This window comes from Pleuronectes platessa, chromosome 24 (assembly GCF_947347685.1).
Source record: "Pleuronectes platessa chromosome 24, fPlePla1.1, whole genome shotgun sequence".
In the NCBI taxonomy this organism is placed as follows: Eukaryota; Metazoa; Chordata; class Actinopteri; order Pleuronectiformes; family Pleuronectidae; genus Pleuronectes; species Pleuronectes platessa.
In genome coordinates, this window is record NC_070649.1 from 2,985,482 (window position 1) to 3,012,217 (window position 26,736).

A 26,736-nucleotide genomic window follows, 5' to 3' on the forward strand; every position below is an offset into this window, starting at 1 on the left:
GTCAAAGAGCACCTGAAGGTCATGTGCACAGAGGTCCTCTGTAGCTGCCTCAGTGGCACCGTGCTAGAGTTACATCCTTGAGACTTAACAATATACAGTACAGGCCCATTGACAGAGCAGAAGGAGATCAGGAGGGAGTAAGACAGTGTGTGACTTCCCTCCTTAAGACCATATCTCCACCTCCTCCCCTCTTTTCATGGTGTCCTCCTGCAGGTCTTCAGAGGCTCGTACAGCGGCTGCAGCGCTGCAGGAGGACGTGGGCTCGATGCTGGGCTGGTTGGACAAGGCCGAGGGCGTCCTGGCCATCCCACTGCAGCCTGCAGAGCCACAGCACATCAGAGACACTCTGGGCAAAGTCCAGGTACCATCAACACCCAGCACACCAGTTGTTGTGATCCACTGAGCCGTGTGTGTTAGTTTGTGTGCCTGTGAGTTTGTGTTAATCCATGTAATTTAATTTAGGTGTTACTATAGTGTAAATTAGTTCTTTAGTATTAGCCTGAGCTTTGAGTAGCAGGTGATTATATATGTTCGTGGGTGTGTAATTTAATTGAGAGGGTGTCACGGTTTCCAGTGAGATGCTGTGAAATTCAACCTTGAAAAGACTTTGTTTTGTGTGTGCGTGTCTGTGCATGTGTGTGTCTGTGTGTGTGTATCAGGCCCGCGTGGAGGAGCTTCCTGCCAAGAAGGCGGCAGTGGACGACCTGAACTCCAGGAACAAACAGATAACACTTCCTGCTGACAAACAGAAAGACGTCAGGATCATCAACAGCCGCTGGGCTCAGGTCAGTGAGCAGCACGCCAGCATCTGTCAGCAGACCTGCGTCTTCACTCACACAGTTTCAAGTCACACGTGCCCTCTGCAACATTTAATGAGATTTGAACTTGTTGTAGTCGTCATCAGACTCAAACTCCATGCAGCACGGGCGACATGTAAACAACACTAACTCTCAGATATTGTGGACAGCGTGATGTAAAGTGATATAATCAAATACTTTGTTTGTTTAGGTGTCCAGGGATCTGCCCGAGCGTCAGCTGGAGATTGAGGGTCTCCTGAGGGAGCTGGAGATGCTTCAGGGTCAGGTGGACGACCTGGCAGCCTGGGCGTCCAGCACCAGAACCAGGCTCGAGCACAGCCCTGAGGAGCCCCCGCCCAGGGTACAGCACACACACACATGCACACACACGCGGTTTCTTGCTATTTCCCCCATCATTCCCATTCTACTTAAGCTGCAACTGCCCGAATTTATCGGTTTTATTACTCGATTCCCTTTGTCTGAAGATCGTGGAGGAGGTGCAAGTTAAGGAACCAGAGGTGGAAGTCGTTTTGACGCGAGCTGATCAAATGTACAAGGACACTCCGCCCAACCAGCCGGACAAGGTGAGTAAATCAAACGCTCAAAATCACCATCCTTTGGCATATTCTCCTCCTTGTGCTGTTTCCTGTACTTTGTGGAAGCATCTTACTGCACACACACACACACACACTGAATCAAATCAAACAAATGATTCTCTCAGTGTGTGAATCATGCCGGTGATGACTGATGATAAACAAAGACATCTCGACCTGCTGTATTCCTCTGGGGAATAAAATCAATCTCACATTCTTACTTTCATCTCACCAGAGGCCTTGTTTCAAACATTTCATCACATCCACGTTATGTGTATTATTAATATATGTCAGAGAACATCACAAACATCAAAAGCACTGAGTCATATTAGACTTTAACAGGTTGTGCTGCTCTTTCCACACCTGAAGATGCTGTTTCAATATAATTGCATTTGTACAGCTTGTTTCTATCTGTGAAGTCATTGTTGGGTTCAGCCTTTTGCATGTGTGTGTCTGTGTGTGACAGATGAAGTGTGCCAAGCTGAGAGAAGACTGGACAGTGATCCTGGAGCTGCTGCGGCAGCACAGAGAGAGAATGGCTGCTCTCCTGGTGGCCAGAAAAACCAGTAAGCCTTTTTTTTCAGACATGGTTGCCTTGTGATTCCTCTGTTTGGTTTGACTCCTCCAGCTACAGGAAATAATGACATGTGTTTGATGCATAGTATCCCATTTCTTTCATGAAACAATACCTTACACGTCTGCATGTACACTGAAGCAGACTATTGGTCCCTTTGTGATATATATAAAGACAGAGTATCCCTTTGAACTCAAACCCAGCACCAGGACACCCCCCAGTAGGATCCAGTTAAATAGGACACGTTTTCTGCTTGGAAAATAAATCGGCCTCGATGCTTTGATCTGCATGAATCCAAGGTTCATTCTTTAGATGGCCGTCCAAGAAAAAATGGGCTCCCGGGCACAGACATTGTGCTTTAACATTGTGCTATTGTCTTCTGATTATATTCCAAAGGCCCAGGAACAACGATCAATGCAGCGCTGTGACAATTTAGATAATTCCTGACCTTGATTTCGGTGGCAAGCATCTGAGTAATGGAGCAAGTGGAGGAAATGCATCCCAATTATTAAATTAGGGGGAGTAAAGTGGTGGTTTTGCTCCCCCACTTTACCTACAGACAGAAACAAGGGATAGAAAAATCTCACACGTGGAACCTAATCTTTGAATAAACCCAACAAACCAACATAGTGAGCTCAAAATACAGCACCAGCTTGTTACAGTGCATCAGCCTCTCGGAATCAATAACTGAACACACATGAATGGTTCAATGATTGTGTTTGTGTCTCAGCTGAAACTCTGACAGCAAGTTCCCAGCCTGACTCTGCGGCGCTGGCTCAGTTCAACAAGTCCTGGGCCGAGCTCACTGATTGGCTGACCATGCTGGACAACATGGTGCAGAACAAGCGAGTGGTGGTGGCCGACCTGGAGGACATCAGCGACAACATCGGCCTGCTCAAGGTCAGGAGCCCAACAGTCACAAATAACTAGATATAGGAAGTGTTATAAATGAAAAGTCAGCAGCAGACTGGTGTGGCAGCTGTTTTTTCTAGTGCCAGTGAGTTACTGTATGTTCTAATTAAATGTTCAAACCAGTGTATGATCTGGTTTCAGGACTCTCTGGGGCAACTGGACCAGAAGCGTCCCCTCCTGGAGAGACAGGTCACAGCAGCCCAGAACCTGAAGAACAAAACCAGCAATCAGGAGACGCGCAACGGCATCACTGAACGCAGTATGTGTCCCGCTCTCTCTCTCACATATGACACTCACACATGTGTTCAGGACAAACCACACAGTACAACCACATTGAATAATTATGACTGCATGCCTGAGCCAGAACCTTCTGGGCGGGAGGAAACAGACAAAGAGTAAGAAATGAAAGGCTGTTACTGTTTTTCCTTCCAAATACTCAGTGGAACAACAAATGTGGATTAATCTGCCGATGAAAATAGCCTCTAACAAATACACTACTCCCCAGTCCCCATAGTGTCCATTTTTAGTCTGTGTGTCTCTGATTGTAAGCAGGCTATTTAGACTTTGTACGTAAGTCCAAGTTTGGCGGATCCCAGTGCAGCAGCTAAATTAGTCACACAATTAGTCCAACAAAAGAACGACAAAGTGGAGCAACATCTTCCTCTGTTTGGTCTCGTCTTTATTTCTGTCATGGTAGTCGACCGGCTTCAGACTCACTGGGAGGACTCGCAGACCAAACTCTCCGACCGGACGAAGCAGCTTCACAACATGCTGCAGGACTCCACCGATTGGCTGGACGCGAAGAAGGGGGCGGATCATCACATCACGGTGGCCAGTGAGAGGCTGGAGTCCTGGCAGGAGATCACTTACACAATGGACGCAGTGAAGCAACAGAATGCTGAACTGAAGGTGCACTGGACGTTTCTCCATTATTCACTGGCTGCATTCATATGTTGGCACCATATATATATATGTAAATGTATTATACTATATATACAACACCATTTTCAATTGTTCCATATTAACTGAAAAGCCATATGTGTGTGACACTTCTTTACTCTCTTCTCTCCGTCCCCCCGTCCCTCTCCAGTCCTTTGTGAAGGAGTTGCAGCAGGGGCAGGGGCAGGTGGATAAAGCCAACGCACTAGCTGACAAACTGGTGACACTGTACGCCAATGACGACACACACAAGGTCACTCAGGTCAACGATAACATGATGGCTACCTGGACACACATCAACAAACGGTAATAACACACATACTGTATATAAACACCACTTTACGACTCGTTTAAACACAAGAATAAAGCATCCAATATAATGTGGTCTCCTAAACGCTAAAGGAACTGGTTAGAATAGTACTAAAATCCCCTTGGTGACATGTATCTGTGTCTCCTCAGGGTGTCTGACAGGGAGTCTGCTCTGGAGGAAGGTCTGAAGGTGCTGCAGCAGTTCTACCTGGACCTGGAGAAGTTCCTCAGCTGGCTGACGGAGGCTGAGACCACCTGCAACGTGTTGATCGACGCCACCAACAAGCAGAGACTGCAGGAGCAGCCTGAGGCAGCCAGGAACCTGCTGGCACAGTGGAGGGTAGGCTATGCACACACACACACACACACACACACACACACACACCCTGCTCATTCTGTTATATATTCCTGTCCCCAGTCTGTGCACAGCTCCACTAATGAATTTCCAGGTCACACACATGAGCATGTAACTGAATGACCTAGTTATTTATTGTGTAATTATTGCATTGATTTTCACTGTCGCTCTAAATCTCTGTCAGAGAGTTTCCAATGTGAGACCTCAACAGACAGCTTGAAAAAAGAGAACAAGGCCAAACCGCTTCTTTTCCTTTACGTAATCAACTCTCACTGAATAGAGACTGAACTGTGCATCCAGTAGCTGCAGCGGTACATAGTGTTGACGATTGATTGTGGGTCCATTAGCAAGTCTGGTGAACTTCACATTCACATTTATCCTCAGGTTTGCTCGTGTCACAAATAAAAAGTGTTACTCTACGTGGTATCTATGTCACCTGAGCTCTACCAGACATCCAGATCATTTCCACTCTTCGACCTGGAGCTTGAGACTCTCTTCTTCAACTCTGCTCTGGCTGGTATGACAGGAATCCTGACATGGCAGAATAAAGACATTTCATAGGTCTACAGCTGCTGGGTTGACAAATGCAGAATCCCCCCACTGCATTGTGGGTGGTGAAGGGAAGGCTCTGTTCTGCGAGAGAACATAATTTGACCCTCGGCCCTCACCCTGCACCCACACACTCTTTCTGGTGCAACGGCGCACGCACACATGTAGCATTTTGGAAATGAATTTTCGAAACACTGTAGCAAATTCAGTGTGTGCACACTTCCTTTCCACACACACACACACACACACACACACACAGTTCTCTCAGTACAACAGCAGCACTGTATGCTGGGCTGAGATAGTCTTCTGTGTCCAATTATAATGGCGGACGTTAACACGGCGTTGGATCCAGAGAGCACACACACACTATCTCAAGCTACAACACGGCTCACAGATAACGTTTAATTGGAAAATGAGCGCACTCATCGTTTTATGCAGCAAAGTCTCTTCTCCTCTTCCTCTCTATCTCCGCTCTCTCTCTCTCTCAAGCTCCCTCTGTCTTTCTAACTCACTCTAACTCACCCCGTACAGCTCCGCTCTTTTTTTCATGTGTAACTCACTCTCCCTCCATCTCTCTATGACGCCCCCCACTCTTCATCTCCAAAATCTCTCTCTTTGTCACACACAAATTTAAACAGAGGGCATTCTAATGCAGTTGCACTGGGAGCTAATCTTGAGGCACTAGAAGAAGCAGAGGATGATGATACTTTTGCTTGACGTCTAGTTTTGGTAAAGTTTGGAGGATGCTGCGCAGGAAGATCTACCACGTGCAGGTTGGGAAGCAAAATCAAGCAATGCTCTTTTATGAATAATCATTAGTGACTATGTTTCTAATATAAAAACTGTTCGGTATCTTTTTTATAGGGAATTTTGGTCTAATATTATTGTTATACACCAGAAAGATAAGCCAGTTTGTGAATCTAAGTGCTTTTCACATCAACTAACAGAAGTAAATGAAGCTGACTCCACCAAAGATTAGACCGAGAACCTTTAGAGCAGATTCAGATTACAGGCAAAGCCATAACACACTTTGTGTAACCACATTCATCAGTCTAATACTGCACTCCATCTTCCCTGTCTTCACTGTTTTCTATTTGTTCTATTCTCATCGGTGTCCTATTCTTTGGTGCAATGACCCAATTTTATCTTCAGGTATCATTAAAATTTCATGTCATCTAATTTATCATAAAACTTCGAGTGAGGGCAACTTTCTTTAACAGGAAATTTTCTCTCCACTTTTCACAGCTTGACTCTCTTCTGAGCCTGTAAAGGGGGAAAGTGAAAAGCCATTACAATATTTTATTAGAGAGGTAAACACTGGATGCACATTCCAGAAATGGGTAATAATTTGTATTAATTATACAACTTTATATCTCTATATAAATGGTTTACCCTGCATACAGAGTTTGAATAAGGACAATTATTTGGGCTTGAAACTCTAGAAGTTTGTGTATTTAAATGATTCTCTGAGACCTGCTAATTGACTGAGTGAGCGTTGTTGTTTAACTGTGGCGGCTGTGGCTCAGGAAGTAAAGCGTGTCGTCTAACCAGAGCGTCGGTGACTCAGTCCTCGCCTCCTCCAGTCCATACCTCAGAGTGTCCTTGGGAGAATGTGACTTGCTCTGTAAAGTGCATTGAGTGGTTGTTAAGATTCAGAAAAGCGCGATATTAATGCAGTCCATTTTCTAACACTAAGTAAATGGTAGAAGGCTCGAGGTAAAATGAGTAAGAGTGGCAGATCCTTCATATGCAGGAGAGATTGACATCCCATTGTTTCCTCAGTAAGCCTGACCAGTAGGTGCTCATGGGAATCGAGATTTGTTCCCTTTTCACTTCACAAAGATTGGTTTGTGAAGTCCTTCCTGTTTCCTATCTGCAGCAGTAGGAGCTTCAGTAATGGATTCTCAGGAGGAGGAATGCACACAGGTGGGACCACTGATGTTGCAGCTACCAGCTGAGGCCAGGCTGAAAAACACATTTTGACAGTTTAGTGCTACAGGAGGTCCCATCCACGATGCATTAAGCCCTGCATTATGGCTCAATCCTAGAGAGTAAATTACCCCTCAGCTCCTGATCCCATTACCGAGCACTCTACCCGAGCAGAGAAAAAAGCGAATTCCTGAAAGATGACTGCTATTACAAACAAACTGAAGTGTGTGTGCCAATGGAATTCATTGCTCTTGCTTTTTTGACACTTAGTCTTACTTTGTGTTTGTGTGTGTGTGTGTGTGTGTTACCAGGACCTCCAGGCAGAGATTGACAGCCACACAGAGCTGTACCACTCCCTGGATGAGAATGGCCAAAGGATTCTTTCCTCGCTCGACGACTCGGCGGACGCTGCTCTGCTCCAGAAACGTCTGGACAACATGAGCCAGCGCTGGAACGACCTGTGCAACAAGACCCTCAGCATGAGGTGAGGGGAAACTGATGGTTCCTGCCACAGAAACCACTGGAAATGCTTTGACTTTACTCTAGAAGTTTACACAAAGCAACAGAAACATACAAATGTCTGCGTTTGTGTTTCAAGGGCCCACCTGGACTCAGAGATGGCCCCGTGGAAGAGGCTCCACATGTCCTTGCAGGAGCTCCTGAACTGGCTGAGGCTTAAAAGTCAACAGCTGGCTCATGAGCCGCCTGTGGGGGGCGATGTCCCCGCCGTGCAGTCGCAGCTGGACACACACCGGGTAGGAGGAAGCACACGCACACTGTGTGGGACGCAGACAGACACAAATTCCCCAAATTCTTTTTCCTCTTGCTTTTCTGAAGCAACTTTGTCCATTACAGGGTGTTGTGTCTGAATCTCACAGCTCAGGATCACAGGGCCGTTAATGAGTCCGTGGCTCTTCCAGTGTTATCAGATTGCTTTCATTTCAGAGCTCAGTCCTCTCGGAACCAGTGACCTCCACAACCCCATTAGGTGCTCCCCGCTTTTTGGAGCCTAACTTCTGTCCAGCTCATTGTCCTGGTTCCAGACGACCTGGAATGTCTCTGTGTGTATTATCAGTCAGAATTCTCCCTCCATTGAAGTGTGGCTCCTGAACATATAGAACTCCTGTGAAGCCGGTGTAGAAATCAGTCGATCAAATGAGTCCGTCTGATGCTTTTATAATAAAAAGCTTTGTGGTTTCATTGCAGTAGCAGCCGTCTCTCTCACTAACATTATACAAATCAAAGGCTCTGAATAATTGGAAGGTGTATTGGAGACAGGATGAATGAAAAATCCATTTTACGCACAATTATATGCAATCGAAGGGAGATGATTGGCTCTGCTGATTTGACCATTTCATGCATTAAGACTACAATGATTCTGCAAAATGATGAGTTCCTGCAGGTATGCATTAGGAAAAAGGCTTTTAGTGGAATGATGTATGCAGGGGCCATGGAGGTTCCCAGACCTGAACCTGCAACAGGGGCAAGGTTATTCTTCTGCATAATCCCATACAATGACATGTATTTGATCATAATTATTGCAGCGTCTGTGGAACTTTTCTTATTTGAGGAGCCAAATTTTTTTGTTTTTTTACAACAAAGCTCAAGATGTTTTTAGTGTTATGGCCGTGAGCTGCTTTTGTGAATAATCTATGAATCTGATTTGTTAGGAGCAGAAGGTGTAAACAGAGCAGAAACTAAACTATTGATAATGAGAATGTTTCAAGATATAAATAACAGGGAAATACATCATTATAATGGAAATAAGTTGTTAACTTTCTCATGATAACAGGAATAATACAATAATAAACAACACATCCATTTTAAAATTGCCTATGCATTTAAAATTGCATTAGTCTCCTGGGTGGTAAACTTAATTTTACATGGGGTTTATCAGGTATGAGAGAGATTATAAAAACAATATCATCTAATATACCACTACTGATTAGTGCAATTAAACTTGTTGTGTGTGTGTGTGTGTGTGTGTGTGTGTGTGTGTGTGTGTGTGTGTGTGTGTGTGTGTGTGTGTGTGTGTGTGTGTGTGTGTGTGTGTGTGTGTGTGTGTGTGTGTGTGTGTGTGTGTGTGTGTGTGTGCTCACAGGGATTCAGGAGGGACCTGAGAGCTAAGGAGCCAGTTGTGACCAAGAGTCTGGACGATGTAGGAGTCTTTCTGTCAGAACTGCCCCGAGGCACACCATCGCCTGATCAGAGGGGTAACACACACACACACACACACACACACACACACACATATCCTTACAAGGGTTAAGATTGCTCAAAGATGGCTTTTCATGCTGAATGGATAAAGAACCTCAGCATTATTCCTATAATGTAGCGTTTATAGAGAGCCATTAACATGTGAAAGGACCTTGTCAGAGCTGCTATTTAAATGCAGAAACTAAATGTAAATACCTGAAACACTTTATTGATTGGAACATTTTCAACCGTACAAACACAGAGATCAGCCCCAGGTCTTGAAGCGCCACAGAAAAGGAAGATATGAAGTGAGTTGAGCAAATCGGTCGCCTTCACTTTCTTTTTGTCTCTGAGTCACCCAGTGAACTCTGGATCTTAGCAACAGCCTGGTAACGGCCACATGTGGAGCTCAGCACATATACACAGACCTTCCTGTTGCACCTCCTGCAGCTGAGCGCTTACCAGGTTCATATGAAACAGCTGAACTTTAACTGTGGCCCATTAAATCACTTAAGGTGCCAACTCACACACACTCAGTTGACACAGAAAGAAAGAAAGAACTCCAGCTATGAATCACTGCGGTACAGGAGGAGAAAAGACACATTTCTTCTTCTTAGAAATGTATTTGAGTCTGTGACATTTCGCTTGGTACTTTGTGAAAGTACTTTTGATTAGGAGACATATGGAGATTTTCACCTAAATCATAATTTCCACAGGCGATTTTCTATTTTCTGGATGGTGTCACCAGAGCTCAAGTCACCTATTTTTCCCATCACGCCCAGATATCAGCCCTGAAGAGCGCGCACACAATGTGGGGCGAATCCTGCGCAAGGAAGCCGATGACGTGATGGTCAAGTGGGACCAGCTCAACGCTGACTCAGCTGACTGGCATCGGAGGCTGGAGCTGGCTCTGGACCGGCTGATGGAGCTCCAGGAGGCGGAGGACTTGTTGGACGGGCAGCTGAGGCAGGCGGAGATGGTGAAGGAGGCATGGGAACCTGTGGGGGACCTGCTGATCGACTCTCTACCGGAGCACATCGAGAGAGTGAAGGTCTGATTGGATGATGCTACTTGATACATCTTGACGTATTTGCTGTAACTCAACTTGAGCTCGACTGTTTTAAATTGCTAATCAGAAGCATTTTGATTCAACTACAATATTCTATAAATTAGTACAAATTATATAATCTGCTCAACCACTCTTTCCCCATCGACTGCAGTGAGGAGACCATAGTTCCATATCTCTAAACATATGTTACATAAGGATCATCTCTGACGCTGAGACAGGAGGCCATAAATGTGTATTTTTACAAATGACCAGAGATGTGTTGTGTTTTTTTTTGCAGGAGTTCCAGGAAGAGATCGCTCCGATTAAAGATGATGTAACTCACATGAACCAGCTGGCGTCCACTTTCGGCCCCCATGACATCCAGCTGTCGCCCAACAACCTGGAACGCATAGAAGAGCTCAACACGCGCTGGAGACTGCTGCAGGTACACACAACGTGCCCACAGACACACACAAACAAGTCTGTCACAGCTTAAACAACACTTTTAAATGACAAAGATGACACAGATTCATTTAAATGATATTTGAAATCATGGATCCTTGATTTCAGACAGAGTGGAACAAAAGCAATTGTCTTATTTCTAGCTATTTTCTTCTGATTTTACCAGCTGAGATAAACAAGGGCAGATTTAATTAGCTATAACGCAGTAATTATAATAAGTTTAGCTCAGAGAACTGTCTCCAGCTGTTTTTATTGATTCCAGCTGACTTGATTTAATACAAAAATCTCATAACAAACGCCTTCAATGGGATTGGATGATGGGATGAAGAGTATATGACGACAGCAGCTCTACACAGAAAGTGTCCCACCTAGCTTTGTAATCTTTAACACACGTATCTGATGGAAAAAATAATCTCCTGTTTTAATAAGTCCATCTTTCTTTACAAGGCACGTAATAGTGTCCTGATGATAAATGTCCATAAAAAATAAATTCTTGAGTGTAAACTTTCCAAAATCCATCAAAAGTCAGCTTTTCCAGGTCACCAGTCCAACTCTGCTCTTGTGTGCTTGCTAAACAACAACACAACCGCCCCACCCCCCACCCCTCCACACTTGATAAATGCAGAGCCCCACGCTCTCGAGGCAGCACATGTTGGGCCTCCATCAGTCCCAGTGAACACAGAGGCAGCCATGCAGCAGGTCAGACAGTGATTGTTACAGCCGGTGACAGATCGAGCCAATCAGCTGCCAGAGACACCGACTCCTGCCAAGGAGTCCTGGTCGGAGACGGGCGCTGCGGTGACACCACGGTGACAGGACCAGACGGCTGGTCTCTCTGAAGTTAGCTCCTGACCAGATGCTTGTGTGCACACACACACACAAAATACTGAAACATACACACACCTTTGTGTTATAATGAAGGTGCAACCATCAGCTTAATTGCACATAAACAAAGGGAGAAGTTGTGATCTATAATTCAGAACTCTGCTGCTCGGCGGTAAAGCAGAACCAAGAGGAGAGAACCCACTGGTCCAGTTCCAGCTGCTCTGCACTGGTCTCCTGTAACACACAGGATGACCCTAAGGCTCTGCTCCCTACATACAAGGCTCTGAATGGGTTGTGACCGAGGTACATAAATGACTCTCTAGTTATAGCCGTTCTACACCTTTAAAAGAAAACTCAAAACATTTCTCTTTACTTCAGCCTTTAACAAGCACTTGCACTTTTATTTATAGTTTTTACATTCCACTTTTAATATGCCACTATTCTTGCAGTTCTCTTAAGACTTTGGAGCATTTAAGTCTGAAGGAAAATGATAAATAACATTTTATCTCCCACTTTTAGCCGCTCAATAAATACAGGCCGTGTCTTATTTTCAACCGGGACAAAAATATTATACTGATCATTTCCAAGAGGAGAAAATAGTATTTTGGTTTGGACAGAAACAGGGATTTAACTGGCAGTTTTTTAAAAAGCCAGTTTCCATTGCAGGTGGTTTATTGGGAGCACTATGTTTGCCCAGGAATTTTGGCAACACTTTAAATGGCAAGGTGATAGAAGTGTGTGTGTGTGTGTGTTTATATCTGTGTGTGATTGTCTGCTGATGTGATTGTGTCCGATGTGTGTCCATGTTTTCCGCTTTATTCAGTGCTCTGTCCTTTGTTGTATTTGTGTGCAAACATGTTTGTGTGTGTGTGTTTGTGTGTGTGTGTGTCGTACCTGTAAGGCCAGGTTACTTCAGTCGCTCCGCGGCGTTCTTTCATGCCTAAAAGGCTGGACCTGATTGGTCCTCCCGGAGACACAGTGCACTCTGAGTAATTACAGCAGATTCCTCCTCAACAGTCCCGCTCCTCTCGTTTGTACAACCCTAATTAGGTTACCATGGATACGGGGAAAAACAACTCAGGCAGGAATGGATTGGGTGAGGTGGACTCAAAGGTAATCTCATCGTTTCCTTTCCTGTCCCATCAAAAAGGACTGGTCATCCCTACAATTTTTCCATCTCATTCCATTAATCACACACACCCACACAGGCGTGCACACACTCCCCTGATGATGTGTCATCCCTGGCCCTCTCATTTGGTGTGTGTAAGAGAGGCCTGATGGTTAATCAACCTCTCTGTGCGGTCGGACTGGATCTCAAACCCATCGCAGTCGCTCAGCCTCAGGACGACTCTCAGAGGAAGAGGATTTATTCTTCCGCTACCTTTTTTCAATTCCTGCAAGAAAAATGTGCCAGAGCTCCCCATGCCGGTGTGAGTGTGTTGCCTGGGAACATCCGATCATTGAACACTGTGTCAGGAAGCATCCGCCGGCTCCTCTGGGAGACGCTCAGCATCAGCTGGCTTTTTATGTGAATTACACACCAGATTAGAAAGGCTTAAATGGGGCCAGCGGATTTTTGCAACCGTTTCCTCAATATTGTAGTGAGGTATTCACCGAGGTAGTTCAGTGATAGAGACATTTCTGTAATAAATAGAGAACGTAGACACGTGCAGTCTTTCTCTGGAGCATTGTGGATGTTTTTATTGCTTGGACATTGTTCTCCTGGAGCCACTGTCTGAATACAGGATACCAAAAAATCGTCTTGTCGATCCTCTGTTATGTTAATTTAAGATGATGTTAAGGATCCTGTCAAATCAGTCTCATAAAAAAACAGTCTGCAGGATAGGTATTAAAATGTGGATCAATGCTGAATTCAGAGTTTGTTTAGAAGGGGAAGTGCCTCCCTGTGTACCTACAGGGCCGTGCTGATTTGGCACAATTATCTCGACTCCATCTAGACAGACAGCTCATTCGGAGCTGAAGGAGACTCACAGGAGACTGCGTCCTCTCTAATTCCTCCACTACAAATTCAATTATCGCTTCCATACTTGTCTCCGTGTCTCCAACTCCTCTCCCTCCATCTGCCCGTCCTCGTATCCAAGTGCTTTTTCTCTTCAGCGTTGATATCATTTGTCACTGTTCACAGTTACATCAGTAAAAATGATTTCTCGGCATCATCACATTTTGTGGCTTTACAATATTCATTATTATTTGTTATTTTGCTGGGAAATAGGGATTTCTCCTCATAATCTGTGTGTATATGTGTAATCCTGTCTGTGCTCATGCAATAATGTTCAGACTGTAATTAAAAACCTACAGAAAGAACATTTATGTGCTAGTGGTAATTCTGGGTCCATCAAAATTGATCCATGTATCTAAACGTGTTTCTCTCTTCATCAGATCTCCATCAGTGAACATCTCAAGCAGCTGACGGACGCTCACCGTGACTTTGGCCTTCTGCACGGTGAGTAATCCCACCTGCACACATCGGAGAAGGTTTAGTATGTGTGTGTGTGTGTGTGTGTGTGTGTGTGTGTGTGTGTGTGTGTGTGTGTGTGTGTGTGTGTGTGTGTGTGTGTGTGTGTGTGTGTGTGTGTGTGTGTGTGTGTGTGTGTGTGTGTGTGTGTGTGTGTGTGTGTGTGTGTACGGCACAGGTAAGACAAACTGTGGAAGACAAAATGAGGCATCCAACTAAATGGCAGCAGCTCGTTCGGTGGCACTCAGTTAGTGCCACGTCAGAGAGAGAGAGGGACAGGGCTCGAGTGTTAACAGGTCGCTGTGGCTCATTTGGCCGCTCATGGAGCCTATGATGGTGTATTGATCTGTTTGTGAAACTTGATTTTTCTTTTATCACTGAATTCCAATATGACCCCAGCACTTAACCCAGTATGTTCCGAGGCTCTCATCCCCATCACAGTCCCAGTCCCTCATTGATCGCTCGATTGATTGAGAGCCGATGAAGACGTGGTCTCCTGTCCGGCCTCTTCAAAGTTAAATGTTTCAAAATTACAATTTCTCTTGCACTTATTGATGTTCATCGCTATCAAACACATATCTGAGCTGCATGTGAACATGTAGATCGAAGGAAATACAGATATCAGTTTCATTTCATAGGAAAATAACAAAGGATATAGAAACTATATTAAACATCATTGATTTTTTAAGATGTTTAGTTACAGCTGCAGAATCATCACAAGACCACACACCATCACAGCTTCACTCTCACACCACAGGGGGGCTTATAGAAAGAAATAAGACAGGAGAAAGAAAGTGGTTAAGTCTGTTAGATTGTTTTTTCTAAACAGATAAAATATCATAATTAAAATAACCTCTACATAAAAGTTAATTGAAGTCTTTGGGAATGTGAGAGGATTCACATTCAACCATATATTCCTTCCAGCTTGATAATGTATGTAATAGATACATAGGAACAGATGGAGACTTGATGGAGGAATAATAAAGATTAACGTGATGAGGATCACGTGGACGTTACTGCGAGAACAGTGAGGATCTACATGTTTTCATATCTCACCGCTATGTTAATATACACCGCATGTGTTCTGGCATTTGTCCCACAATGCACTGCTCTGTTTTTAACTGCAGCAAATTTGACCCGTGGGCACAATAACGCTTGAACAGCGGGTAGTTTCAGCCCAACAATCTGATTGGCTCCAACTGTGCTGACAATTCCCAGAAAGCACAGGCTGCTTTAATATTTGGTGCGCCAACTCTTGTGGGCATAATAAGTGAGATCATTTGCAATATCTCTTGTTTTTCTGCTGTTTTTCATTTTCATGTATACGACTTTGAAGAGAACTTTTTTATTACATGCCGTCCTGCACTTTTCCTGGATGGCCGTGCTTTTGTTAGAGCCTCAGGATGCTGATCCGGCAGTAAACCGGGTGTGTGAAACGTTTACTGGCCTGCAGACAGCGTGAACAGTTGTTGACTCCTGTTTGTCTGTCTTGCAGGGTCAGTAGAGAGCCCCTTCGAGCAGGGCGTCTCCCCCAACAATGTGCCCTACTACATCAAGTAAGTACCGCGTTGTGGTGCAGCGGCTCCACGCCACCGCTCCTCACGCACCAAGACTTTGCACAAATTCTGGCGAGTTCATATTAAAGCTCCAGTGAGGCTGACGGATAATTAACACTGGCTGAATATCATGAAAACACAGTTTGCAGTGAACTAACCTTTTTAACCGAGTGGAGTGTGCTTTGCAGGAAACCTACCAACCTAAGCTATGAACTGTACTAAATGGATTTTGATCATAAAGTTATAGAGCTCCCCTCACCATGCAGGTTGTCAACTCCTAATAGAAGTGCTCTGAACTCCAGATACTTTCCCAAACTTTCCGCGAGGTGTGTGTGAGAAGCTTCCTACTGAAGACATCAAATCCCTTTTAGAGGAAGAAGTGCATTTTTAGCAACAGATAAATCCATGTTCAGAGGAAGAGGACGATGTGTGTTCATGGTAATGAAGCTACGTGTCACCCAGTGTAGGGATGTGACTCACTGATGTAAATGGTCCTTGCACTGCATTAATAGCTCTGTTCTAGTCTTAACAGCCACTCAAAGCACTTTACACCCCATTCACACAGTGTTTCTATATATATAAAGCACTTCTCTACTCATACACCCCATCACATATGAGCCCCCGGGGAACTCACACGTGTGGACTAATGGAGCCAGGAGTCAAACCAACAACCTTGTGATCAGTGAACGACCTGCTCTTTACTCACTGAGCCGCAGCTGCTGTGTTTAATAGACTTTGGATACACACACAACACTTGTTATTGTCAGATAGGTTCAGTGTTGTTTGGTTTTGCACTTTAGTAAATAATAGGAAAAGATGAAAGTCACCAGACTTATTCATTCTGAAAAATGGATCTCATAAAAGTTCTAAAAAGTTCAGTTGCTTTTTACTTTTTCTTTGCTCCATCTTCATCGACATGTCTTCTACATGTGAACCCGCTCACATGTCGGACTCTCCTCGATCGCCCGCTCCACATGACGTCATCTCAGAAACCTGCACCTGATCCATGTCAGGACTGCAGTTTGCTGCCGAGCTTCATCGAGCGCTGAGAGGAATCATGAGCCACATTATTGGTGTCGTTTGGATCTTAATTCACCAGGCGACCGGTGACAGATCCCACTCGCTCTCATCAGTGATGCTCAGCTTCACAGTGCTACAGTAAAGCTGAGCGCTGCCTGGGCCACTGGGCTGCTCCACTTGTGCTGTTCAGGCACTTCAGTGATTTGCTCAAGGACCTTTCAGCAGTATTCATAAGGAGGAGGGGTGCACTTCATTTCAGTCTCTGAGCGCGGGGGGGGGGGGGGTACTTTGAAAGCACAAGCCTCATTCAACTTTCACTCTACAGCATCAAAACTTATGAAATATATGCAACATATTAATATGTTAGACTTTGATTTGAGGTGTTTTATTAAGAGCACACGTGTCCACAAAGCTTCTTTCTCACCAAAGTGTCCTTGAGCAAATGACTCAGTTCTTGTCTCACCTTGGGTTGCAGCTTCTTTACTGCAGGATGAAATGAGGGAGGCCAGATGCAGCCAAAATGTTGTTTTCTGCATTTTAATAATGTACGACTTGATTGGTAATCATGACTGGGCGTTTCAATCCCAGTGGATCATCACTCTGCTTTATTGGGGGTATTCTGATGAAGGTTAAAATGGTTTGCCATCGGAGGATGTTATTTAGGATATTTGAGTGGATACCACATCTGATCCTTGTTCCTGCAGGAGCTCAGCTCTCGCTAGTCTCTCATGGTGACACTTACTGGGCCTGGTGATGTCCTTCCTTTTCCACCATAACCAGTATCAGGCCTCTGACTCATAATTCCACCTCAACACGGAGCACCCTGACGTTCCAGCCTCGATTTCTACAGTGTCACACATGTCCCTGTTAAGTCTTTGGTCTTTAGTCTCGGATGGTGTCTCTCCTCTAATACCATCAAAGATTCATCCATTCGGTCATGCTAACTCTTTCAACTATTCATCCATATTTACTACATGCATTTCTTCATATATGGACACTTTTTCCATCCCCCCCCCCCCATGCATTCTTCCATATATCTGTCCCTACAATCTGCCCTGGGTTGTGTTGGAATTGACTGATTTGTAACGCCTGCACACTGTATCTTAAAGACCCAGAACAAATGTGATTGTATCTCGACAGAGGTTCAGAGCCACAGTAAAACCTGGGTGGTGGTTGATCAGTTTTGGTCGGCTGTGTTTTATCACTCGGCTCATGAAGGGATGATAAGCTTGTTTGTCCTCTGGCTGGGAGCTGAGTCCCAGCGCGGCTCCTTCAGGAAGGTCAAACATTTTGCACTCTGGTCCTTCTGGTGTCGTTTTTTTATAAACCAGATTTCCAGCTGCACTTTAAAAACTCAAGGGATCCGTTAAGCTTCATCAATATAATGCCTGTACCTGTATCATTGTTCTGCAACCCAGTCAAAACTATGGTGCTAGGTTATCAACAAGGGTATATGTACAGTTTGAAGACCTCAGCTGAAGTTTATATGAAAACAAAACTAAAAGTATGCAGCGTTAGTCTCCACGGTGAAATCAACCTTCTCCCCACAGCTGAATATAAACTGTGTTTGCAAGGCTCAAATAATCTAATTTACAATATTTCTTTAAACTGTCACCCAGATGCTATGTTAGTAGAAAAGAAAATTGATTTAATTACTTCATTATACTTGTCGTGGAGCAGTTGAGTCCCAGGTCGCACTGCAGTGTTCTGGTGAATGCCGGGAGCCCGTTTACCACTCATCAGCAGATAGCATTGGAGGTGGGATGTGTTGGAGTGGTAGGAAACACAGTCTCACAACTTGTGCCTCAGCTCAGCAGGACACACACACAGGCGTCCGACTGCTGCTGAGTCCGTTCATCACAGGAATTCCACCGAGTTAAACATGGGAGATAATTGGGTGATTATTATTAGAACCATGTGGAATCATTGGTCGACTTATTCTCCTGCACGATTCGATACATTTGATGAAGGTTATTAAAGCATCAAGAACATGTCCTTTAATTAATTTAAGAAGGTTTTAGAAAGGCAAAATTTGACATACTGAACACTACTACACAGACTTTGGCTCCAAATGACGTCAGTGGGGTAAGATGGAGGCGTTCGTATTCTGGATATTTTGGCTTCATTTCTGTCCGTTTTCCATCTCTGAACAATGTTCAGTCCCTGTGACAAAGAGCCTGGAGCACAATGTATTTCACCAAAAGCCGCGGATGTACTTGGTTATTCCACTTTTTGAAGTGCCTGTGTGTTTCTCCTCTATTCAACGCCTTGTTTCAGTTGCTACAGCAGCTGCTGCTCCCCCTAACACATAAACACACACACACACACAAATATTAGCATTACATTAAAAATTAATCAGCGTTAATGTGCTGTGAAAGCTCAGCTTGAAGAGAACCTATTGTATTACAATCGCTCTCACGTGGTTTTATAAGGTCAACATGCACAGCTACCATTACCTTCACATTATGAAACATCTGTTCAGAGAGAATCAGACACGAGGACGTGGAGCTAGATGCCTCTCAATGAGTTGAAGACTTCCACCTTTACATTCCTCACTCACTTCCTGCTTCTTCTACAGTCACAGAGCTCTCAAAGGGTTGGTAATCATCAACTAGCAGCTTGGCATGTTTAACCCTGAGTGATTCCATTAACTGGCACTGCACGCTTGGTTTCTCTGAAAAGTTCTTAACGCTTAGTTTGAAGTGGAATTAACCGAGAGCGTGTGGAGGGAGGAGGAGAAGAGAAGTGACAGATTCCTTCTCTCCACATGCAGAGAGAAAGCTGGACCCGACCAGACCACTGAGACGCTGTGAGTGCCAGCTGACCACACACACACACACCTGTCTGCACACCCACACATGCACACACATGCACACACATACACACAAGAGATAAACACTCTTAGCATGAACACACAGGCAAAATATACAAAACAAACACATGAACAAGAATTATTTTTACACGACTACATTTATTGTAAAGCTATAATTACAAGATACTACAGTATATAAATTGTACTGATTTGTTTGTACTAATTAAGATAAGATTAATTTAGTCATAGTTATTATGAATTTATAATGACTCAATCATTTGTCATAATGAGTCAACTTTTTCTGTAAAATATCTGGAAACAGCGATACATATTCACCAAGCGTGCAATGCAACATCTACTGTCAAATACTGTTAAGTCTTGATACCTGTAGTATATTTGTTACACAATAGTAAGGTACCTACACATCGCAGGCTTCACACACTGCAGCAGCCAGTGCACAAACATACAACACACCCACTCAGGCTTTAGCCTACACACACTTAACACACCCTCACTGTGTGTCATGCATACAAACACTCTGGTCCACGTTCAGGCACCGTGCAGCAGCATACGGCCGACCAACTGCTCCTCGTGCACCGTCGCTTGGGTGCTTCTGGAGATGATTTCCTCAAACTTGTACCATCCATCTTGAGAACAACCCCCCCCCCCCCTCTCTCTCCCCCAGGGTGTGTTAGATTTGCCTCACTGCGAGCGAGCACCCCCACGGGTGGAGCATTCACTTTAAAACCATATTCCCCAAAACAATCAGGTGTCGGAATTTGATTTGTGTTGAATCCGTTCCACTCCGTCCTTCTCCTCGTTTGGCACACACACACCTGCACACAAACACACACACACCTACACACACACACACACACCTGCACACACTCAGGTATTAAACACACTGTTGTGGGGGGATAAAATAACAGTTGAGACTTGCCTATAAATTACAGGCTGGTGTCTCTTTGCTGGTGCAACTCAGTCTTTAATTCTTCAGCCTTGAACACACTTGATAGCCCTCCTCCTCCTCCTCTTCTTCTTCCTCTTCTTCCTCTCCTCTCTCTCTCTCTCTCTTCCTGCAAGAGGAGCACTTCTCTATCTCCTTCAACCTCTCCTTTCTCTTTTGGTCTTTGCTTCTGTTCCTCTCTTTTCTTCCTCCCTGTCCCTCTTGTCTTTCACTCTGTTCACGGCCTTGACTGTGTGAATCTGTGTCTCTTGAACAGCAGAGAAGCTCTCTCTCTCTCTCTCTATCTCTCTCTCTCTCTCTCACTCACTCTCTCTCTCTCTCTCTCTCTCTCTCTCTCTCTATCTCTCTCTCTCTCTCACACTCTCTCTCTCTCTCTCACACTCTCTCTCTCTCTCTCCCACTCCCTCTCTTGTCAGGGAGGTGAAAAACCTCCTCGGATGATGTCGAGGCTCCTTTGCTTTCAGATACAGTGGGATGGGGGAAGGGAGGCAGAGGCAGGGAGCCTCAGCTCCGCCTTGTCTAGCTGAGCTGTGTCAAGCTACCGTGTGATAGTTGGGAGTAGCAGGGGAGTGTAGTGAGAAATATTTCAAAATAGAAGCATCAACGATATCAGCCGATTCAGTCATGCTTCATTTTTTTTTTGTGTGTGTGCAGATAAATTGTCATATAGCCTTTAAACATTTATTCTACATACAGGTATTTATTCAGGATCTGTTACGATGGTAATTGGTAATATTATAATGTAATAATGATGCAGTTTGAAGAAATGCTTTCAGAGCCCTGAGTAAAAAGTCTGAATGAGCCCATGGGAGAAAACTGGAGGAGAATGTTTAGGAAAATTCCCAGTGAGCAAGTGGACTTGTTGATAACATCGGTTAATACACGATGGACGCTGATAGTTTTCAGTCTTCTGGTGTAGATGGTGAATATCAGGTCCACGACTCCAGACCTTTTGGAGGTGATTCAGGTCAAGGCGACATTTGGGCTAAACTGTATTAACAGCTAGTTGCATACAAATGCAGATATATTAAAAAGAAGACAGTCAATGCATTCTATATCTTTTGCTCTTCACTGTTTATCTGCAGGCGACCAAAGCCTGCTCTAAAATCCCAAGCATCTTGTCCCTCGCCTCTCAGCTTCTGCAGAATCTGTCTATAGAAATCACAACAGGAGGTAACCAGTTATAACAACTAGTCATATATGTAGAATAGGAAAGCCAAACACAGATAACTGGGAGTCAACCTAGAGCTTTTACTTTGAAGCAGAAGGCAGGAAGTAGTGTCAGTGTGTTGTGGTGGCAGGACCCTCATGTGTCTGTGGCCATTCAGCCTCTGCAGCCCAACGCTGCTGCTTGCACATAGGATCACACACACACACACACACACCAACACACACACACTCACATACACACACGGTGATCTTGGCCGCCCCTCTCTCTCTCTCCGGTGGTTGCCGACGCTTGTGCAGACCGCGGAGGGGCTCGGGGGGTTTATTGCCTCGGATCTTTTCCCCGGCAGTCGGCTCATTTCCACGGGACTCGGAGGGCTGCGATCGGGCCGGCGATGCGGGAGCAGCTTCGGAAGTGAGTGCCGGGATGGTGGTGGGGGGGGGGGGGGGGGGGACTGCTTGTGGGGGTGCTATATAATGGTGATGGTAATTGTGCGGCTCTTAATGCAGTAAACCGGCTCACGCTGGGGGCTTCAGTGTGCCAGGGACACGGAGATCCCCCCCCTCGCATTCCGCAGATAACGCACGGTTCTCCGGAATATGCGCAAAAAAAGGCGTGGGAATGTTTCACCAACTCGACTTCGGCTGCATCGGGCTTGAGATGTGCGTGTGAGCGTGCAGGGTTTCCTCACTTGTGCAGAGATCTCAGCTCGAACGTGCACGTCCTCCCCTGAATGCATCTCCGCTGAATGTCACCCAGGCTGGAGCGAATGCGTTTCGTGGCCGATTTTTGGAGGCGCACGGTGAAATTATGCAAGTGTGAGTTGGAGATGTGTTCTGTGCCCGGGAGGGACAGAGCCCTGAGGAGGGTCGCGAACACAGGAGGCTGGTGTTTAATCATAGAAATGCAGGGGAATGGTCTGTTTCCCGAGCAGCTCCTCTCTGCACAGCGGCTGCTGGTGGTGGTTGTTGCCGGGGAAGCAGGCGAGGTGTGTGGTCACTGAAGCTCTCAGTCCCCCCCCCCCTCCTCCCCTGGAACCGTGCATGTCCTTATTCTAAAACCCTCCAGACGTGCTGTTGGGTTGGAGGGACCGTGAACGCGTCAATGCCAAAACTGCACACCCAGATCTGTGTTGCATTGGTTTATTTGTTCCTCTGTTTATTTGTGTGGTGCATTTGCTGAGCTTCTGCAAAGGGGGGGAGCAGCAACGAAGCCTATCGCTGTGTTGCATTCCTCCACAGTCAAAAACACTATCACCTCCGTGCCAGCAAAGCAGCACATGACTGGATCAGTGCGTCTGTGCACGGTCTGCGTCGTGCACACTGGTTCTAATGTGATGGGTAATAATGACAGGCCAATTTCTTGTGCAGTGGATTTTTTTTGGTCAATGTGTGATTCTCCTCCTACGTGCAGATCATCTGTTGATAAGTGGGGTACAGTTGTCCTGCATTGTTAATATCAATGTGTGCGTGTGTGTGTGTGTGTGTGTGCTCTCATTTTCACCTCTTTCAGGCCTTTTTCCAAAAGAATCCCTGATCTTATCAGGACTAAAGCCCGAGAACATCATCTCTGAGGTCCTGGTTAAGGTTAGGCATGAATCGCTCATTGTTGAGGCCAGAGATAAGGTTTTGGTTTGGCAGTCCACAATAATACGAAGTCAACACAAAGTCCTGATAAGAGAAGCTGTGCAGACCTGTGAGCTGGTGAAATGAGAGCAGAGGATGCAGGCTGGTCCAGGCTTCTGGCAGCAATGTGATGCAGGTGTGTGAGACAGAGAGAGAGAGAGAGAGCATGTGTGCACACAGTCTAAATCCAGCTGATAGGTAGAACGCACACACACACACACACACACTCACAAACAGCGATGGAGCTCACGTTGCCGGATGGCAGAGCCGACAAGCTCAGGCATGACTGTTATGTCTTTGTGTGTTTGCTGTCTTTGTATGTGGTGTCGATGATTATCAGCCTCTAGCTCCATTCAAGCTTAATCTCCGGCTTTTCCGGCTGAATTTCTGCAACCAGGAGCCGTGATGGAAGAAACTTTCCCACATACAAGCCACGGGCCGTTCCTGGTCAGGTGTCATGTTTGAATTAGTTATAATAAATTAAAGAGTCTCCGGGGGATTGCAGCAGCGAGAGCTCATAATAAAAATACACCTATGGGCACATAAGAACAAACCAGATGCAGTTAATGAATCACAGTTCCGGTGATGAGAGAGACATTCTGACAAGGAGCTCTCAGATGTTTTAAGATGATACTTAATAATCATCAGTGTTAGACTTCAGGTGATAATTAACCCAGCGGAATCCTGCTGCTCGAAACCCAACTTGTAAAAGATGAACATCCAGAACGAGAGAACATCTGCTCCTTTGGCTCAATGTAGTGAGTAAACTAGATCCACTGTCACGCCTGGGAAAATTAATCCCCAGAAGGCCTGGGGTTGTATTTTCAAATAAGACGATTTCCTGTATCTGGAGAATGGATCTAATGAAAGATGCAGGGGACTGAAGGTGAAAACATCCACCCACACAAACAGGAGCTGATTGTTCTGTTGATGATTATGGCGATGACGGATTAGATTTCACTGCTTTTGAAACGGTTGATAAAATAGCCAATGAGCTGTTTCACGAAGGTTGTTCCCAGTCTTTTATTTACCTGTCGTTTCAACCCTCTCGGAGCCAAAGGTACCAGAGGATTTATTCCTCTCCTTTAATGCAATGCCACATTGATTAGGAGGCTGTGAAAACGTAAACATTTGCCAAAGGTCACACAGTAAATAAATGTGCGAGGAATGAAATTGTTCCATCGAGCCTCGGCCGTTGAGGAGCCGCTGCACCGTGATGACTGTTGGTTTTGTGGAGGAACTTCGCTTTATGTGCATCCACGTGATTATATAGAAATGACACTTGTGACGAAGCCACTATTTTACACTGTTATTTCAAACTGCTGAGAGCTCAGCTAATGCAGCGCTGTGCTTGTTGGGCCGTGTGACATATGATGCTGGAACTAGAAGGGCACAGTGGCCACAGTCCATTCGTTTTGAGTCATGATGATTCAGTTAAATTAGATTCTGATAAAAGTCTTAAACTGTCCTCAATGTACTTTTGCAAATAAAAGATCATAAATTATTAAACCGTCTTAAATCCAGATCGAATGGGTCTTAATTTTTTATACGCGTCACTGCTAAACATAGCCAGGAAAAATGACATCTATGACACAAACTGTGTCTATATGTGGAAAACAGTTGATTGAGAATAACCTCTCCACCCTTTGCATTCTGCATATTTAACTAAATAAATATCCCATACAGCCACACATTGACTGTCAGTAACAGATCCTTCAACCGACCACAGACGTCCACTTCAATGATCACTCTGAGCACCGACAGGACGGTGAGTGGACGTCTGCAGACAGCTGTTAGCTCCCCAGCAGGGACAGAGCCCATACACACCCCTCGGTCCACCAGCTCACGTCTCGTAGCCAGATTTAATATCTTGAACAAACACAAACGAGCATTAGGATCATTGTGTAGGGACAGGTTTCAGTCCATTGCTCATTTCACACTGAACACAAAAACTGCACCCCCGTCTAACATCTGGCTTTTGTCTCCAGTGTGAACGGGTACAAGTGGTAATCACTGGGGGAATTGACACTGTTCTGCTTCTGATCATCATCCGATGGGGTTTGTTCTCAGCAGCAGGGACACAGAGACGGGTCAGAATGAGAAAAGGAAATGCAGCCAAATACAAAGACGTCCTTGAAGAAATCTGTTTAAAAGTGCATTTGGTGAGACAGAGACGGTTCACCTTTCTGCAGGGTACATGACGTGCAGCCAAGACAATACTGGAGTGTCCTCAGGACAAGTCTTTGACCGTCCTTGAGTGGGCCAGACCGAGCTCAGACTTAAACCTCCCAGAACATCTGAGGAGAGACTGGACAAGAGAGTTTTCCATCTGATCTGATGGAGCTTGAGAAATAAAATGTGAATCTATGTGTACAGAGCTTGTAGAGACTGAGAGTTGAACATGCATTGTGGTTTATCTAGACACAGTCTGCTGCTCTAAATACTCAGCAGAGCACTAAATGTGGATTAACCTGCAGCTCGAGATAGTTCCCAGCAAATGCATTTCCTCCAGTTTGAGTAACATCAGATCAAAACTCCAGTGATCGGCAGTCGTTGTTAACAACCAGAAAAATAGTGAACAACTAATCACATAATAATAATAAATCTAATGATTCTGGAATTAAAATAGCCCTGTCATTATGTTAAACAAACACAAGGAAAGTGAGGTGATTATATATGGTACAGCTCAGTGTGATGAATTGGGTTCTGTTGCTGCTCTTAGGTTTTCTTTCACAAACCGCTTCCTCTAATAACCCGCTGATGAATATAGCTTTCATGCGTCTTTCTCCTTCCCTCGCGTTTCCCTCCTGCTCACGTCCCGTCTCTGAAGGCCATTGTCTGAGCTCATTCAGAAGACGAGTGTGCAGGAAACATTCTGCCGGGCTCGCTCTCAATGATCGGCAGAGGAAGACATCACCATAGCCCATAAACCACCTTTAATCATTCACCCAAGAACCCTAATTGACTGCAGCGAGAAGTGACACTCGTGCCTCTGTGGGAATCCATTATTTAAAACGCCTATCTGTCAGCGCCGCAATAAGCTATTCAGCAGCCTGTTAACTGCAATATGTGGTATTGTGTGCTCACACATGTCTGTGTGTGACGGCACGTGTGTTATTGTTTGTCAGAGGAATGTCTCATGAGGCTTAAAATCAAGCCTTAAGAAATAATCTGACTTTTCAACAGTTTATTTTTAATAACTTTCCATCACAAGTGTCTGTTTGCAGCAGGATGAAGTCACATGACTGATTGTTTATTGAAGCTTGGAGCCTTAATGACTTGACGGTAGAGAAATTTAACGAGTTAAAGCAGCTGAAACTAAAATATTTTCACAATCCATTACTAAATACAATTATACCTTAATTAAATTGCCTCTATTAATATCTCTGCAAAAAATGATCAGTCATTACTGTCTTTCTCTTGCAGGTTGAATTCTGTGCCGCTTCAGAATACATAAGCACATCAGTCAAATGCAGTATCTGCTGTTTTGTGTTGTTAATAATTCATTCTTGACCCTGGGTTAGGAATCAACTGGCTTGGATCATCGCAGGTTTATGAAAATAGAAGTAATAAATGATTACTGCCTTGCTCCAGGGTTAGTCAGCGTGCTACTGTACGTCTCCC

The 26,736-nt window shown here is 44.9% G+C and overlaps 1 protein-coding gene across 2 annotated transcripts in view; it reads left to right on the top strand.

The window, feature by feature from the left end:
* dmd (dystrophin) overlaps positions 1–26,736 on the top strand; it is a 118,000-nt gene that overhangs the window by 71,728 nt on the left and 19,536 nt on the right. Inside the window, exons 49-65 of one of the 2 annotated variants that reach the window (XM_053417228.1) lie at positions 214–361; positions 660–785; positions 1,009–1,158; positions 1,283–1,381; positions 1,857–1,956; positions 2,695–2,864; positions 3,018–3,135; positions 3,574–3,785; positions 3,967–4,121; positions 4,275–4,464; positions 7,269–7,441; positions 7,556–7,712; positions 9,059–9,170; positions 9,936–10,204; positions 10,500–10,646; positions 13,889–13,952; positions 15,460–15,520. In XM_053417228.1, coding sequence (XP_053273203.1) covers positions 214–361; positions 660–785; positions 1,009–1,158; positions 1,283–1,381; positions 1,857–1,956; positions 2,695–2,864; positions 3,018–3,135; positions 3,574–3,785; positions 3,967–4,121; positions 4,275–4,464; positions 7,269–7,441; positions 7,556–7,712; positions 9,059–9,170; positions 9,936–10,204; positions 10,500–10,646; positions 13,889–13,952; positions 15,460–15,520 — 2,451 coding nt within the window. Of the gene's footprint in view, positions 1–213; positions 362–659; positions 786–1,008; positions 1,159–1,282; positions 1,382–1,856; positions 1,957–2,694; positions 2,865–3,017; positions 3,136–3,573; positions 3,786–3,966; positions 4,122–4,274; positions 4,465–7,268; positions 7,442–7,555; positions 7,713–9,058; positions 9,171–9,935; positions 10,205–10,499; positions 10,647–13,888; positions 13,953–15,459; positions 15,521–21,657; positions 21,902–26,736 lie in introns of those variants that run through there. The other variant, XM_053417227.1, reaches the window with a different exon arrangement.